General features: G+C 43.6%; 2 protein-coding genes across 2 annotated transcripts in view; one reads left to right on the top strand and one right to left on the bottom strand.

Annotated features, from left to right (window-relative positions):
* ahcy (adenosylhomocysteinase) overlaps window positions 1-8,719 on the top strand; it is a 39,694-nt gene extending 30,975 nt beyond the window's left edge. The window contains exons 8-10 of the mRNA XM_078418608.1: window positions 4,748-4,865; window positions 7,053-7,247; window positions 8,388-8,719. Of these exons, the coding sequence (XP_078274734.1) occupies window positions 4,748-4,865; window positions 7,053-7,247; window positions 8,388-8,519 (445 nt within the window). The 3' untranslated portion in view covers window positions 8,520-8,719. The remainder of the gene's footprint in view (window positions 1-4,747; window positions 4,866-7,052; window positions 7,248-8,387) is intronic.
* Window positions 8,720-10,585: 1,866 nt separating this feature from the next.
* Window positions 10,586-17,076, bottom strand: part of fer1l4 (fer-1 like family member 4) — a 116,154-nt gene continuing 109,663 nt past the window's right edge. Inside the window, exons 44-45 of the mRNA XM_078419230.1 lie at window positions 14,040-14,140; window positions 10,586-11,343 (exon numbers count right to left, since the gene is read on the bottom strand). Of these exons, the coding sequence (XP_078275356.1) occupies window positions 11,163-11,343; window positions 14,040-14,140 (282 nt within the window). The 3' untranslated portion in view covers window positions 10,586-11,162. The remainder of the gene's footprint in view (window positions 11,344-14,039; window positions 14,141-17,076) is intronic.

Raw genomic sequence — 17,076 nt, 5'->3', positions numbered from 1 at the left:
AAAATGTTCCCGTGTAATGTGGTCCTCACTGGGTAAATGATAATTGACATGATCTTTGACTATTGAGGAGTCTCGTCACCTCGTTGTGACTTTCAGAGCCATTGTTATATACCCCACCCATTGTTATATACCCCACCCATTGTTATATACCCCACCCATTGTTATACACCCCACCCATTGTTATACACCCCACCCATTGTTATACACCCCACCATTGATGGGTGGGGTATATAACAATGGCTCTGAAAGTCACAATGAGGTGGCGACAGACTCCTCAATGCCACTTTTGTCAAGTCTAATCAGGCAAGGTGCAAACACTGGCGACAAGTCAAGGGATGGAACATTTTCCACATCTTGTTGCGTGGAATACTCCCTTCTGGATGAGTGTGGTTCCAGAACATGAGCTTGATGCACCCAGAGTGGAGCACTCTGCTAGATTTAACGTAAAGCATAGGAACGGGCACTTTGGCCCACAATGTCTGCAAACCATGGTGCCAAGAAAGTCCAAACCCATCTGTCTACACATGATGCACACCCCTTCACTCCCTGCATGTCCATGTGCCTATCCAAATGCCTCTTAAATGCCACAATCTTATCTGCCACCACCATCATCACTGCTGGCAGCCGTTCGACAACCCACCTACTGTATTTAAAAAAACTTTTCCCCACAATGTCCTTTAAACATTCTCTTATCTTAAAACTTTGCTCTCTGGCCTAACATTTCCACCCTGAATAAAAGGTTCTGACTCTACTCTGTGTATGCCTTATATTTTTATACTTTCTATCAGGTCTACCCTCGGTCTCTTGTGTTCCAAGGACAACAATCCAAGTTTGTCCAACCTTCCCTTGTAGCTCACACCCCCTAATGCAAGCATCATTTAGACAAACCTGCACCCTTTCCAATGCCCCCACATCTTTCCTGTAACGGGGTGACCAGAACTGCATGTAATGATACAAATGCAGCCTAATTAAAGTCTTGTAGTGTTGCATCGTGACTCCCTAACTCGTATACTCTATGCCCTGAGTAATGAAGGTAAGCATGCCGTACCATGTGGCTGCCTTTACCACTCTATCTACTTGTGTTACCACTTTCAGGACCCGGATCTCTAGATCTTTCTGCACATCAGTGTTGTTAAGGGTCTTCCCATTAACCATATACCTTCTCAGTACATTTGACTTCCCAAAGTGCAACACCTCACATTTTCTCAGACTAGACTCTGCATTTGTGTAGTTGATCTAGATCCTGCTGTATACCTTGTTAACCTGCAGACTTGCTGACCAACCTGTCCAGGTCACTTGTACGCATCACAATGGGCCCAGCACAGTTATCTGTGGAATTCCATTGGTCACAGCCAGCCAGTTTAATGGCCTTCCAATACAATGCTTTAGCCAGTTTTTAATCCATATGACCAAGTCACTGAATTCCATGCATCTAGATCTTCTGGATCAGCTTATAATGAAAGACTTTATTTACTCCCTACCTGGATCCTAGTCAATCATGTTAATCATTTCTTCCCTCAACACCATAGGCTGTGTAGTATATCATCCACAAATATAGTATAAGGTGCTTAAACTTTGACTGCACTCTGACATCTCATGGGAGAGGAGGGAGCAGTCCTTCAAAAGGCACACCAACCTCAATTGCAAAAAAGCTGAATATCCTGATGGGGAAATGGACCTCACTACCTAACAAACTGGAGTACCTTCTCAATATCTACCTGTACAAATAGATCAGCAATGAGCAATTTACATTGGCTGATCCATGTGTTTATTTGAATGAAGGCAGTAAGTGAACTTCTAATAGTTGTTCCTTCCACTGTACCCAGTGACATAACTGCCTAAGACCTAATTTGTTGGCCAATTTTTAAAATATTTGATTTTAATAAATGGCCTTGCCCATTGCAGTAAACGTTCTCCCTGCGGCTTGCTCTATAATTGTTAATGCCGATTATGTCATGCTTTCTGCAGAAAAATCAGTTTTGTTGCGCACTCAAGGCTATTTCTGACAAACTACTCTTGCACCCTATGATCCTGACTATCTTCTTGCTGTGTAGTTTGCATACTTATGTACGAACATGCTAAGGAATATGTTGCACCTTTAACCTATGCTCTTTCTGTAGCTGACCTGCGATATCCTGCACTTCCCTTCCTGTCCAACCTGTTTTACTCGTGTATATGATCTGCCAGATAGCAAGCAAATTGTGTTTTGCTATCTTCATGCAATCTCAACAAGCCAATAAGTGTTCCAGCTAAAGCATAACTATTTGAATTAATTACATTGCTTTTGCATTTAATATTTCTGGTTGAAGGCAAGTGTCCAATATATTTGCAAAGACGTTTGTGAACATGAATCCCCAGATGCCTCTGGCTTTGCATCTACGTGATACCTCAAAACCTGTTTCCAGCTATCACTTGCTAGGCTTTGTCCCACCCCCCCCCTCAATCATTTTTGAGGATCCCGACCTGAAATGTTGCCTATCCATGTTCTCTATTTATCTGCCCTGCCGAGTTACTCCTACGTTGCCTTTTTTGTAAACCAACATCAGCAATTACTTGTATCCCAATACATGTTGGATCGTGTCAACCTGTATTAAATTGACTCTTATGCTCATGCACTTTACTAGTCTGTCCATAACCTCAAGATCTGTTGCTGTTCTCAGCTAACCATTTGTAAGTGTGCACATTGTGTCCAGACTCGTAACAACAAGCTATGGGTGTCCTCTGACCCAAGGAGATGTCCATTTATATGCAGGTAACCCCTGCAGAAGGGGCTGTGTTCCTAGAAAAAGGGCTGTAATGTGCTTTTCTGTAATGTGAAGGTGGTGTCTGTTGCATCAAGGAATGCAATTGAAAAATTGTTCCTTTCCTTTCCCCACATAAATTCTGTAAGAATAAATGTTATACTGCCCGTCAAATTTTGGGGGTATTGATCTGATGCCATAAGAGCGCGTATCTGTTACCCAAACGACTGTAACATTGCATACATCTGTGCATGAATAGTTGGTCAATCGTCTGCCTTGACCAAGTGTGCCACAAACGTCAATCAGTTTGAACTGATTGCTTCATGTCTTTGCTCTGGCACTCCTGGTAATAGGAACAGTGGTGACCAGTGCCAATGTGAGGGTGCTGTTTGGAGATGACTAGAATGGTATGAACATCTCAAGACAGCACAGGATCAGCCCTTGAGGTCATTGTGCCCGTGCCGGCCATTATATAGCTTTGCTTATTCTATGTCTCCACAAATGAAAAGTTCCATCCTACATACCCCTTCCAATTCAATTACGTCCATCCTGTTATGATCAGAATTGAATGCAATACTCTGGTCGTGGCCTAACCAATAAGTACAGTTGTGCTTTTGAGTGATGCTTCTCAGTTGAAAAGAGCAAGGAAACAGTTGCGTAGAAATATATAAAATAGGTGCAGGATGAGGCCATTTTGGCCCTTCGAGCCAGCGCCGCCATTCATTGTGATCATGGCTGATCATCCACAATCAGTAACCTGTGCCTGCCTTCTCCCCATATTCCTTGATTCTACTAGCCCCTAGAGCTCTATCTAACTCTCTCTTAAATTCATCCAGTGAATTGGCCTCCACTGCCTTCTGTAGCGGGGAATTCCACAAATTCACAACACTCTGGGTGAAAACGTTTCTGCCCAAATCATCCTTGCTACCCACGCTGCCTATCCAAGCTAGTCGCATTTGCCTGCATTATATGCTCCAAGCCCTTACCATCCATGTACCTTTGTAAATGTTTTTTATGCATTGTAATTGTACCTGTACAGATAGCTGTGGCATTGTTCCATATACTTGCTGCCTTCTGGATTTAAAGGAGACCCGAAGGGCAGCCTTTTCCCAGAAGCTTTTAAAATTGAATTAAATATTAAGTTTCTCCCCCAGGGCAGGGAAGTCTAGCAACAGGGTAAAAGTGGGTGAAAAATTAAAGGCAGTCTGAAAGGTGAGCTTTACACACGGTGATGGTTATCTAGTGGAGGCAGACTTAATGCCACTGAGATTAGTGTAGATTGGCATTATGGTCAACCTGGACACTCTCGGCCAAAAGGGAATGTTACTGTGCTGTACAATCTGTCTGGAGGGTTCCTTACACCTATCCATGTTCTCCAGAGATGCTGCCTGACCTGCTGACTTAATCCAACACTTTTTCTATAAACCAGCATCTGCAATTCCTTATTTCTGCATGATTCTAGATTGGGCATTCGTGGGTTGAGAAAGATACATGTCTTTAATGTGAGAAGGAAGTGTAAAGATGTGCAGCACAGGCTTTTTTAGTGGTAGGTACTTGGAATGTGGTGCTCTCAACAGATATGATGGGTGGTATTTGAGGTGTTAGGTATGCTCATGGATATGCAGCATGGATCGTGTGCAGATAGAAAGTATCAATTTAACTTGGCGTCATGTTCAGTGCAGACATTGTGGGTCGTAGTGCCTGTTCTGGCGGTGTAATCTTTGTTTCTATTCACCTGCCCCATTGTATATAGCCTCATCTGACCTTGTCTTTTGCATGCCCTTATTTTAAAACTGTCCAAACTTCCTTAGATACAATGGCCTCTGGTCTCAGCTTCACACATTCTAATGCTTGCATATTTGCACACTCAATTTGGAAGATTGTTAGATAAGTTCCAACTCCAATTGCTTTGACATCTGCAGAACCTGATCAGTGCTGCAGAGTTCTGATACAGTGATGGGAATATGAGCACTGAGTAAGTCCTCTTTTGTCCTTTGGTCACTAAGGCACTTTGAACAAATGAAGGATGATTCGGTCGTGTGCAATATTGGTCACTTCGACATTGAACTGGATGTCAAATGGCTGGCTGCTAATGCTGCAAAGAAGGTGAACATTAAACCACAGGTAGGTTGGCTTTCAACTGTACAATGTTGGTGTGGCTCAAGTTCCAATGTACCTGCATCTGATATAAAGAATTAGAATCTACTAGCCCTTGGTACAGCACCTTCTCCTCCCCTCTCCCCCTACCTCCTCTCCCCCCCCCCCCCCCCCCCTCCTCTTCCACCCTCCCTCCCTCAGTGGTAGACAGCGGTGGCTCTCCCACTGTTGCTGAGCCACTGGACTCCGGGCAGCGTGGGGAAGGCGCTGAGCCGGCCGGGGAGAGGAAGGGAGGACAGGGGAGCCGAGGGCAGGCCCAGAGCCAGGCCTCCACCAACGCCCAGCCTCACTGCTGCTGCTGCTGCCTTTCCCCTTGGCCCACCTCAGGCTCGCGGTTACCCGGTCACGTCCAGGCTCTGGCTGCTTCCCCGGCACCAGGCCTGGCTCTCCCGCCCCCTAGAGACAGGCAGCCAAGCCCTGCTCAACGGGCCCCAACTGCGCATTAGCGGACCAGTTTATTCTGCGGATGCGGCGATCATCTTACGTAGGTACCGAATTAAGGGGCCCCAACTGCGCATGCGCGGTTTTTTAAACTTTAAAATGTGAATAACTTGAAAAATATAACACCGATTTCAATTAAACTTCTTCCATTAGCACCAAAGGGACGACGGTGAGTAAGGTGGGTCTGAAATTGTCGCGCTATCGTGTATCATTTTGGCTGTAGTTCAGGAACAAACAAACAAGAGTTTTAGTAGATAGATACAGACAGACAGACGAACGGACAGATTAATTGTCGACTTGCTGTCATATGTTTATCCGCTAGAGAGCGACCTTGTCCAATAGTGGGAACAGCAAACGGAGCAAATGTCAGCTGGATAATGTCCACATAACAATTTTTTTAAATGATTTGCATGGATAAAGTTTAGATGTTGGGATAAAAGATGAAAACAATGATTGTTAAAGGCTGATTTGATGACCCATTTGTTGAGGGAAGCAAAACGTTTGTCAAACTAACACTAGACTTGTTGGTACTAACTAATTGCAGAATGAGCTTCATTGAATAAAAAGTCCCATGAAGCAGTGTCTAATAATAATGATACTGTAATAGCACCAGGTAGTAGAGATGAGTCAGCATGTGTCTGGGAGAAAGGCAGATTAAGCTGCATCACACACGAATCTTGGCATTTTGTCTGATAATGTTTCTGTCTTGTGGCTCCTTTGGAGAAGCAGCTCATGTCCTCCAGCCCTCATCTTTCAGTGAGAATTTGTATATGAGCAAAAATATTTGCCCCAGCCCTGCTGACTTGCAAATCATTTAGTTTGTACTATTCACACCTGCCTTCTAAGCTACTCCAGTGCCTCAAATCTGAAGTTATCCCTCTTGTGCTATCTCTCGAGTTGCATGTTCATCTGAACTTGTATTTCTATAATTATTGCATTGTCTTGTCCCTTTCTAATTTTGTTATTATCACTGATATACACCATGACCATCTAGTTGTTCACTGTGCTTTTAAAAGATGCTGTGCAGCCACTAAGTGAAATCCCAGACCATGGCATTGGAGAGGGAATGTGGTGTCTCAGGGTTGAATCTATGACCAGCAACGTCCTTCTGTCCCTCAATTATGAATCACAATCAGTCTTGTTCTTCCTCTTCTGCTCTGTGCAGTTGATTTAATGATGATGTTGTTGGCTGGGCTCCTCAGAAGATTTTTTTTGTCTTCAGGTATGTAAAGTTTGGTTACCAAACCTGATGGAAAGTTTTGACAGATTGGAGTATGATTGACCCCTGCCCCAAAACTCTGGAATTAAATGATATCTGTGTTCATAATTGTTTACAGTATTGTTTGAATCAGTCTGAGGTCGCTCCCTGGGTTCTGTATTATTTTCAAACTATGATGTGCTAAGGCTGAGTGCAGAAAATACAGGTCCACCACTGTTTTTCCAGCGACTGGTGGTCCGGCATCTCCTTTAATCCGGACATCATCTAACTTTGCCTTAAAGCTATGCCCTCGAGTATTTGTTGTTATCTTGGGGGAAAAGATTCTGACTGTCTAGCCTATCTATGCCCCTCATAATTTTCTAGACTGCAGCTTAATTGATGGTACTGTGTCAGTTGATGGTTCTGTGAATCATAACTGCTGTTTCTTTGTTTGATATCCAAATTATTCACTGATATTTCAGCTTATTTTCCAACTTTTGTGCTCTGGGTCACAGGTTGATCGCTATCAGCTGAAGAATGGTCACCATATCATTCTTCTGGCTGAGGGCCGTTTAGTAAATCTCGGCTGTGCAATGGGACATCCCAGCTTTGTGATGAGCAACTCCTTCACCAACCAGGTCCTGGCACAGATCGAGCTGTGGACCCATAATGACAAGTACCCAGTGGGGGTACACTTCATACCAAAGAAGGCAAGATCTTGATTTTGTGCTTTTTTTTTTTTTAAAGAATCACATTTGTAAAATTTTGGAGTATGTGGGAAGGATTGTATTTGTATATAATTGTTAATATTTGAATGCTTTAGATAAAGTTAATTATTTGAAATGTTCTGTTTATTGTCCTGAGGTAAATATAGTAGCCAGAATGCATTTATGGATTCAATTAATAACGAATGCATGGCAGGTTGGACACTGTTGATTAGTCAGGCAGAGAAGAATGCAGCATGGACATAAGCCCTTCAACCCACACTCCACAAACCCACTCTGGCACTAACTCTACTTGAACCCATGTTTTCTCTCCGCGATGCCATCAATCCCCCCCCAAACTCTATCACACACTCGCACAGGAAATCCCTTCTTTGGCATGTAGGAGGAAATTGGACCACTTAATTGAAACCTGCAGTCAAAATTTGCAGACAGCACTGGTGATCAGATTAGAACCGTCATTGGGCTGCCCACACGAGATGAAGGATTCTTGTCTTGTCCTGTGTACCAGATCTTAGATCCTTCATCTCCCAAGCAAATGATTTGGCAGAAACAAAGAGCTGCAGATGCAAGTTTACAAAAGTAGACACTGCTGGAGTAGGCAATGGCCTGCTGGCTTTGTCATGTTACTCCTCTCTTCCAGCTTGCTTCCCTCCCTCTTACAAACAGTCTGAAGAAGTGTCCCAACCCAAATAATCACCGACCCATGTTCCCCGGAGATGCTGCCTGACCTGCTAAGCTGTTCCAGCACTCAAGTGATTTAGCAATTTATTTGAATGTTTTGTTTTCCATTTGTAATGTCTGGCCAGCTGGGCATGTCCCATCACCTTGCTGATAGCATTTTGTACACCTTGACAAAAGCATGATCTACCATTTAACTGCTACATTCAGGCATTTGATCTCATCCAGTCAGAAATTCCTTTATTTCACCCATTCTTTCCCATCTAGTCTGCTGAAAATTGCTTTCTCTTCCAGTTCTGTTTGGGGGCCTGAACCTCTACAGATGCTGCCTGACTTGCTGGATGTTTTCAGAATTTTACTTTGTAATTTCAGATTTCCGACGTCTGCAGTATTTTCTTTGCGTTCAGCTTTCTGTGGGTTCTATAACATGTTCCTCTCTGCTTCCAGCTGGATGAAGCCGTTGCTGAAGCACATTTGGATAAACTGGGAGTGAAATTAACTAAACTGTCAGCAGAGCAGTCCTCCTACCTTGGCATTCCAGTGGATGGGCCGTTTAAGCCGGATCATTACAGATACTGAGCCCTGGTTATTCCTGCTGCAAAGAGCAGCAACATTCCCTCAAGGGATTGAAGTTGTCAAAGTCCAGGAAGGCTGCTGTAATTGCCAAATCAATGTTTACGAAGAAACGGTTCATTGCTCAAACCTCTAACCATGTTAGCACCAAAGCATCTTTGTTTGATATTTTCAATGATGTTGAATAAAATCCTGCTGAAATATTATTTTTTCTCTCTTGAAATGGCTGTGTACATTAACTTTTTTAATGCAAGGGGTGGTGGATATAATGAACGAGCTGCCAGAGGAGGTAGTTAAGACAGTTCACAATGCTTAAAAGACATTAGCCGGGGCATCGAATATAAAAGTAGGGGGGTGATGATGGAATTGTACAGAACACTGGTGAGGCCACAGCTGGAGTATTGTGTACAGTTCTGGTCACCACATTATAGAAAGGATGTGATAGCTTTGGAGAGGGTGCAGAGGAGATTCACCAGGATGCTGCCAGGGATGAAGGGCCTCGGCTATGAGGAGAGACTGGGCAGACTGGGGTTGTTTTCCCTGGAGCAGAGAAGGCCGAGAGAGGACATGACCGAGGTGTACAAGATCATGAGGGGCATGGATAAGGTAGATGGCGGGGAACTTCTTCCACTGGTGGAAGGTTCAACAACGAGGGGACATAGATACAGGGTAAGGGGAAGGAGGTTTCGGGGGGGATGTGAGAAATAACTTTTTCACCCAGAGGGTGGTTGGAGTCTGGAACTCACTGCCTGGGGTGGTGGTGGTGGTGGAGGCAGGAACACTCACAACGTTTAAGAGGCATTTGGATGGGCACTTGAAATGCTACAACATTCAGGGCTACGGTCCAAATGCGGGAAAATGGGATTAAAATTAGACTGTTTCGTAACGGGCGGCATGGACACGATGGGCCGAAGGGCCTCTTTCTGTGCTGTAGGACTCTATGACTAGGTGCATGGATAGGATCGGTTTAGAAGGATATGGGCCAAATACAGGCAGGTGGGACGAGAGTAGATGGGGAATGTTGGTCCGCGTGTGACTGTTGAGCCGACGAGCCCGTTTCCATGCTGCATGATGCTGTGTGAAGAGGGCAGAGCTGGAGGCTAAACATGCAGCAGTGTGGCTGGTCAATGAGATGTTACCAACCTGCACTGATAGAGGTCTGCTGATGAAGGCATGAATCCAGTTGCAAAGGGAGTTAGAGGCCCAGATCTTGGAGCTTGATGATAAATTGGGAAAGAATGTTAACATTGAGCTCTAAGTTGGTAGTTGATGAACAGCAGCCTGACTTATGTGTTCCTGTAATCAAGATGATCCAGAGTAGAATGGAGAGCAAATGGTCATCTTAGTTTTCTTAACTGTGCCCTCAAAATAAAAAAAATAAGAGCAATTCCAGGGCTACTGAAGCGCTTACATTTCATTGACAACTATTCATCTTTTCTATCTAAACATAGTCTGAGGCCATTCAACCCACTGAAGTTGCAGATCAGGCACCTGTTTGCACAAGATCTACATATATCCCCTTTTATTCAAACAGTCGCATCAGTTTAGTTTAGAGATACAGCATGGAAACAGGCCCTTCGGCCCACCAGGTCCACACCAACCAGCAATCCCCGCACACTAACACCATCCTACACCCACTAGGGACATTTTTTACATTTACCAAGCCAATTAACCTACGTCTTTGGAGTGTTGGAGGAAAGCAAAGATCAGGGAGAAAACCCACGGAGAGAACGTACAAACTGTACAGACAGCACCCGTAGTCGGGATCGAACTCAGCTCTGCATTCACTGTCAGGCAGCAACTCTGCGCCACTGTGACCGCCCCTAGATTCTTCCAGTTGCTGTTGCAGTTCCAGTTACAACGGCCAATTAACTTACAAACCTGCATGTTAAGGGATGGATGAAAAACTGCACTCGGTTATAGGGAGAACATGTACATTCCAAAGATTGAGGGCAGGATTGAACCTGTCAACAGGTGGCAAATGAGCTGAATATGGCCCTGTCTGTCATCACACCTATGTTACAAGTATATCATACATAGTGCTGGAGAAACTTGCCAATGTAAAGTGCAACCTATTTATTTGACCTTTAGTTCATGAACTTGTACATGGGAAGCAACAAGGGTTTTCAACATATAATGATTATCCACATATCTAACCATGATGTCAGAACTAAATTACAGATGAGGCATGAGAAAAGTGCACAATTTCCTATAAAAGTTGAGTATATAAACTGTTGATTTAGATGTACTGTAACTAAAATATATTAAAAACATTATTACTTTGTCAGGGTTGAATTTCTAAAGTTCTACTGGAGTAAAGAATCTTCATTGTTTAATTGGAATGGGACAAATGATTCTCCAGTCGAGCACTAATTCCAGAGAGTGACAAATGTAACTGATGTTCATTCATCTTCGTCTTGCTGCTTGTTACATCAGTGAACTTGCTTTTATCCATGTTCTCAATCGGAGCCCATGTGCTGTAACACCAGCTACATTGCCTTTCTGAGAGTCATGTACTGGTGTAAAAGATGAGCTTTTCCAATGCTGCCAACTGCTGCCCAGCCCTTGTAGTTCTGAAGACATCACGGTGCTGGAGTGACTTTGACGTCGTGCTGGAATCATTTAACTGGAGTTGTCTTTGAGATAGGCTCATCCATTGATGATCTTCTCACTGATGAATTGAGGCATGGTGTAAAGGATCAGGAAGATGAAGAGTGCCAGGATGACAAGGATCAATAAGCCAATGATGTACCACTTGTAGTTTTTCCATATAAAGTACACAAATGACTTCAGTGGATTGATGAACCAGTTGAAGGATGTGTTGGGTCGGCTGTAGAATAAAGGGTTAAATTAGTTAATCAAACAGCGTCAGGGATTTGCTTTTTAACTGCATTGGCAAAGAAAACATCAATGTCGCTAATGACACCAACATTGAACAAACCCAAAAACTTATGTAACTCATTTCTAGTTGTGCAGATGTTGGTTTAAACTGAAGATAGACACAAAAAGCTGGAGGAACTCAGCGGGACAGGCAGCATCCCTGGAGAGAAGGGGTGGGTGATGTTTCGTGTCGAGACCCTTCTTCATAGGAACGTCATCCATTCCTTCTCTCCAGAGATGCTGCCTGCGCCGCTGAGTTACTCCAGCTTTTAGTCTTCATTTCTCGTTATGGTGTGTTAAACGGCTGACAATCAGTGACTCGACATTCTGTCCGTATGCCCAAGCTTCCGAATGTCTTTCATCTTAAGCTGTCCTAATCCATTTTTGTTCCACAGACTTGGGCAAATCGCATGTAACTTACTTCTATTGTTCAGAAGGGAGAATTCACAATGCAGATCAGGAGATCAGCCAAGATAAGAGAGAGAAATAAATGATATTTGTTTTTTCCCAATGACGAAACGCTGGAAACTATGGATGCAGGGGGTTTCTGTCCATATGGAAGTCAACAGAGCAATAATAATATGACAGTGCTGGAACTTTCACCTTTATCCCCCATGACATGTGATGCAGAAAAACTGGAGCCTCAAATGTACTGATCTTTCAGTTTTGATCCTATGCCTGGAGCTAAAATATAACTTTAAACTAGTTTAAAGCATAGCAATGCTGGGAAAAGTCAGATGACTATGTTCAGATTAAATAAATTGGTCAAAGAAACAATTACTGCTTAGTTTATTGTCACGTGTAAATTATTTATTAATTATAATTACTCATTATTAATTAATTATTAATTAATTTGTTTATTGTACAGTGAAAAGCTTTTGTGTACGATCCAGTTAAAGTAAAGATTCCATGAATATAATCAAGCCATCCATGAAGGATGAAGAGTACAACTAGTGTAAGAAAATAACTGCAGATGCTGGTACAAATCAAAGGTATTTATTCATAAAATGCTGGAGTAACTCAGCAGGTCAGGCAGCATCTCAGGAGAGAAGGAATGGGTGACGTTTTGGGTCGAGACCCTTCTTCATCTTTAACAGGCTGCTCAGAGGACCAGAGAATACAAGGGGTACAATTGTTCTGCTGGGAGGGTTTGACAAGTCACCAACAGTGTGAGGGTGAGTGATGGCCAGTGTTGCACGCTATGGACAGAACACTAGGACAACATGCCCTCTCATTTTTGAACCTGTTATGGGGAAATGTTTGCTACCATCTACCCTGTCTGCCCTGCATAATTTTGAACACCTCTGCTCCAAGTGAAAGAAATCCACTCTACACAGCTGCTCCTAATAACAGAAAGATTCTTTCCCAGGCAACGTGCTGGTGAATCTCCTCTGCCTCTCTCCAATATCCTCCTCCCTCAAGCCTTTCTACCACACAATATGGTCAATGCAAGTCTCCCCGAGGCCTCATCTCCTTCTGTCATGCCTCTTTAGGATCTCATTCATGCAGACTCCAAAGATTAATATGTAATCCTTCTTGTTCGTGATAGGAAACACCCTTAATTTGCCTTGTAAAACAAAGTGCTGGAGGAACTCAGCAGGTCAGGTAGCATTTGTGGAGGGAATTGGCAGACAATGTGTTGGGTAGGAACCCTTCTTCAGACTAACTTTAAAAACCCTTCTTCAACTAACTTAAAACACTTGGACTGGGTTTCTCTATCTCCCAGATATAACAAATGTTTTGTGGGATGTGGGCCAAGTGCAGGCAAATGGGGCTCTAGTCTAGGAACTTTGGTCAGCAAGAACACAGAACAGTACAGCACAGGATTGGGCACTGTCTGGCCTGCTGTCTCTCCAGCTTTTTCACTTTTTATTTCAAATTTCCAAAATCTGCAGATTTTCACATTTTCTATGTTATTCTCTTGTTCAGAAAATGTGTTATTATCTTGTTCTACACAGGCGCTCCAGTCTGATCAGTCCAACCACAGCCAAGAGTCTGCTTTTGGAAACACCATTCTGGGGCATTATTAAAAGTCACCCTGAGGGAAATGGATGAATGAAGGGAAGCCAGCAAAAACGTGTTACGGGCAAATAGCACGAGGCAAATTCAATAGAATTTTTTAAGGAGGCAAAAAGAGAGTAAATGAGACTAGCACGGTAATCTGGGGAATATGGACTTCCACGAGGTCTTTGATCCCATGCCTTGAAACATTCCCATTGGCAAAGTTCAAGCAATGGGAACAAAGCGACATTGATGGTATGGATAGTTAAATAGCAGGCAACAGAGGGTCATGGCCAATGTTTGATTTTTGGACAGAAGAAAGGTGAGCTGTGTGTGCCCAAGGCACAGTTATTGCCTTTTATGATCTATGTTAACACTCAGATTTGGAGGTGCCATCCACAATTTCGAAATTTGTGAAAGAAACAAGGAGGAGGAAAGTTGAATATTGCAGGATGATAGAAAGTAGCTGATGCATCAGCAGATGGACCTTGGTGCAGAGCAATGCGAGTAGATGCATGCTGGCAGGAAGAATGAGGGTGGAATGAATCATATTATAGATTCGTACAGCATGGAAACAGGCCATTCAGCCCAACTTGTCCATGCCAACGAATCTGCACCCATTTTAATCCCATTTTGTTCACTTACTTGGGTTTGTCCAGTGGTTCGGGCTCTTTCCGACCAAGACCAACAGGACTCTTTTCTGCTTCCTCCAGAGTGAGCAACTGCATCTCAGCCTCAATTTTACCCTGCCATAAACAAGAGAATATAAAAGTTAGATCGAGGGGGGTATAAAAGCAAAGGGAATGTCTCATGGAGAGTGTAACGGCAATAGTTATGAAGGAGGTCCTGGAGAGATTGGTCAGTGAGACTACATGGATAGAACTTAGAAATAAGAAAGGGATAATCACATTGATGGGGTAATGCTGTAGGCCTCCAATAGTCAGTGGCAATTAGAACAACCGATTATGTAGGTAAATCACAGTAGGGGATCTGACAAGAGTGTTGTAGCAGTGGGGATTTTAACCTTCCCAATGTTGTCCAGGATTGCCCGAGTGCAAGGCGTTACATGGGTGAAGGTTGTAAAATGCATTTGAGGGGGTGGGGCAATTTTGTGGAGGAGCCCTTTACAAACAAAGACCATAGTTTATGCTGCAGGCTAGTTGTGGAAAACGATAAGGTTAGTCCTAGAGATAAGGTCTTAAATTGAAGGAGGTCTGATTCATGATTATGGCAGGTGTTGGCAGCTGCCAAAGAGAACAACCAATGGCGCAGCGGTAGAGCTACTGCCTTGCAGCTTCAGAGACCCGGGTTCGATCCTGACCACGGGTGCTATCTGTATAGAATTTGTATGTTCTCCCCGTGACCATCATGGATTTTCTCTGAGATCTTCGGTTTCCTCCCACACACCAAAGACGTACAGGTTTGTAGGTTATTTGGCTCGATATAAATGTAAATTGTCCCTAGTGTGTGTAGGATGGTGTTAATGTGGGGGATCGCTGGTCGGTGCGGACTCAGTGGACCAAAGGCCCTGTTTCTGCGCTGTATGTCTAAACTAAACTATATTAAACCTCCGATAAGTGAGGGACATTTAAAGGTCAGGTAGTAAGAGTTTAGAGTCAGCAAGTACCAAAGATGATAAGATCAGAGAACCTTCGTTTTGATCAAACCTTTGATTTTCTTTGAAAATTAAGAAGGAAGCATTTTTCAGGGATAGACATCTTTACTTAAAGAGTCCTTTGAGGTTCAAAAGAGATACTAGAGAGAAGTTAGAAAGAAATTAGAAGGGCCAGAAAGAGACATGAAATGGCTTTGGCAAGTAGGATTAAGGAGAATCTCAAACTTCTCAAGAGCATATTAGAAATCAGAGGGTAGTGAGGGGGAGAGAAGTCCCCTCAGGGACTAAAGGAGAAATCTATGCGTGGAGCCTAGTGATATGAGCCGGATCTCAATGAGTAGTCAGAACACTTTTCCCAAGGGAGTATGAAAGACGAGAGGCTCTAGCTTTAAGATGCAAACTTCAAAGATGATGTGTGGGGCAAGTTTCTTTTTTCACACATAGAGTCATGGAGTCAGAGTGATACAGCATGTAAACAGGTCCACACCGGGCAACATGTCCCAGTGACACTAGTCCCACCTGCCCACGTTTGGTCCATATCCCTCCAAACCTGTCCTATGCATGTACCTATCTAACTATTTCTTAAATGTTGGGATAGCCCCTGCCTCAACTATCTCCTCTGGCAGCTTGTTCCATACACCCACCACCCTCTGTGTGAGAGTGTTGGATGCCTGGAATGCTCTGCCAGAGGTTGAGTTGGAAGCAGATATGATAGAGGTATTGAAGAGGCATTTAGAAAGGCACGTGGCTATACAGAGAATGGAGGGGTATGGATCAGGTGCAGGCAGAGGAGATTAATTTACCTGACATGAGAAGGGCCGAATGGCCTACTCCTGCACCTATTGTCTATTGACATCACGTTGAGCAAGGACATTATGGACCATGGGCCTGTTCCTATGGTGTACTGTTCTTTCTTCTACGTTCTATAATACTTCAGCAGGGAGGAGAAGAATAATGTTCTATGTTGGGAGAGTGGTTATATGGAACAAGCTGCCAGCAGGAAGGAGTAGTGAGATAGGTACCTAATGTGTGCAAAAGTAATCAGCGCATCTAAGCATCACAGTCAGTATGAACCAGGTGAAAGGGCCCATTTCTGGACTGTACCTCTGGCATTGGTTTGTAATTTGTACAAAGATGCATTGAGAAACGTGTTATTATGGTCATCAGTGATAGGAGCAGAATTAGGCCATTCGGCCCATCAAGACTAAAATGCCTTAAAAATATCCATTGAATTGGCGTCCACAGCCTTCTGAAGATTCACCACCCTCTGACTAAAGAAATTCCTCATCATCTCCTTCCAAAAGGAACAACCATTAATTCTGAGGCTATAACCTGTGGTCCTAGACTTTCCCACTAGTGGAAACATCCTCTCCACGTCCACTCTATCCAAGTTATGTGTGCTAACTAGGCAAATCATGTCACACATGAGTACAATCAAATCATGCACAAGTAAGTTTGATGATTCTATTATCTTATTCCAAACATTGTGTTTTGCAGGCTGATTGAAATGATCAAGTCGAGTCAATTAATGCTGCCCCGCTCTGCAGGGGGTCTAAGCCTAGCCTAGATTGGTGAGCAAAATTAGAGCACATGGTATTGGGGGTAGGGTGTTGACATGGATAGAGAATTGGTTGGCAGACAGGACGCAAAGAGTAGGAATAAACATTCAGAATGGCAGGCAGTGGCGAGTGGAGTGCCGCAAGGCTCAGTGCTGGGGCTGCAACTATTTACCATATATATTAATAATTTGCATGAAGGAATTAGAAGTAACACTAGCAAGTTTGCAGATGACACAAAGCTGGGTGGCAGTGTGAACTGCGAAGAGGAAGTTAGGAGGTTGCAGGGTGACCTGGACAGGTTGAGTGAGTGGGCAGATGCATGTCAGATGCAGTATAATGTAGATAAATTTGAGGTTATCCACTTTGGCGGCAAAAACAAGGAGGCAGATTATTATCTCAATGGTGTCAGGATAGGTAAGGGGGAAGTGCAGCGAGACCTGGGTGTCCTTGTACACCAGTCACTGAAAGTTGGCGTTAAGGTACAGCAGGCAGTGTTGAAAGCTAATGG

This window comes from Rhinoraja longicauda, chromosome 22 (genome assembly GCF_053455715.1).
Source record: "Rhinoraja longicauda isolate Sanriku21f chromosome 22, sRhiLon1.1, whole genome shotgun sequence".
NCBI lineage: Eukaryota > Metazoa > Chordata > Chondrichthyes > Rajiformes > Arhynchobatidae > Rhinoraja > Rhinoraja longicauda.
Note: the sequence above shows the minus strand (reverse complement) of the source record. Positions and strands in the feature narration are given on the sequence as shown.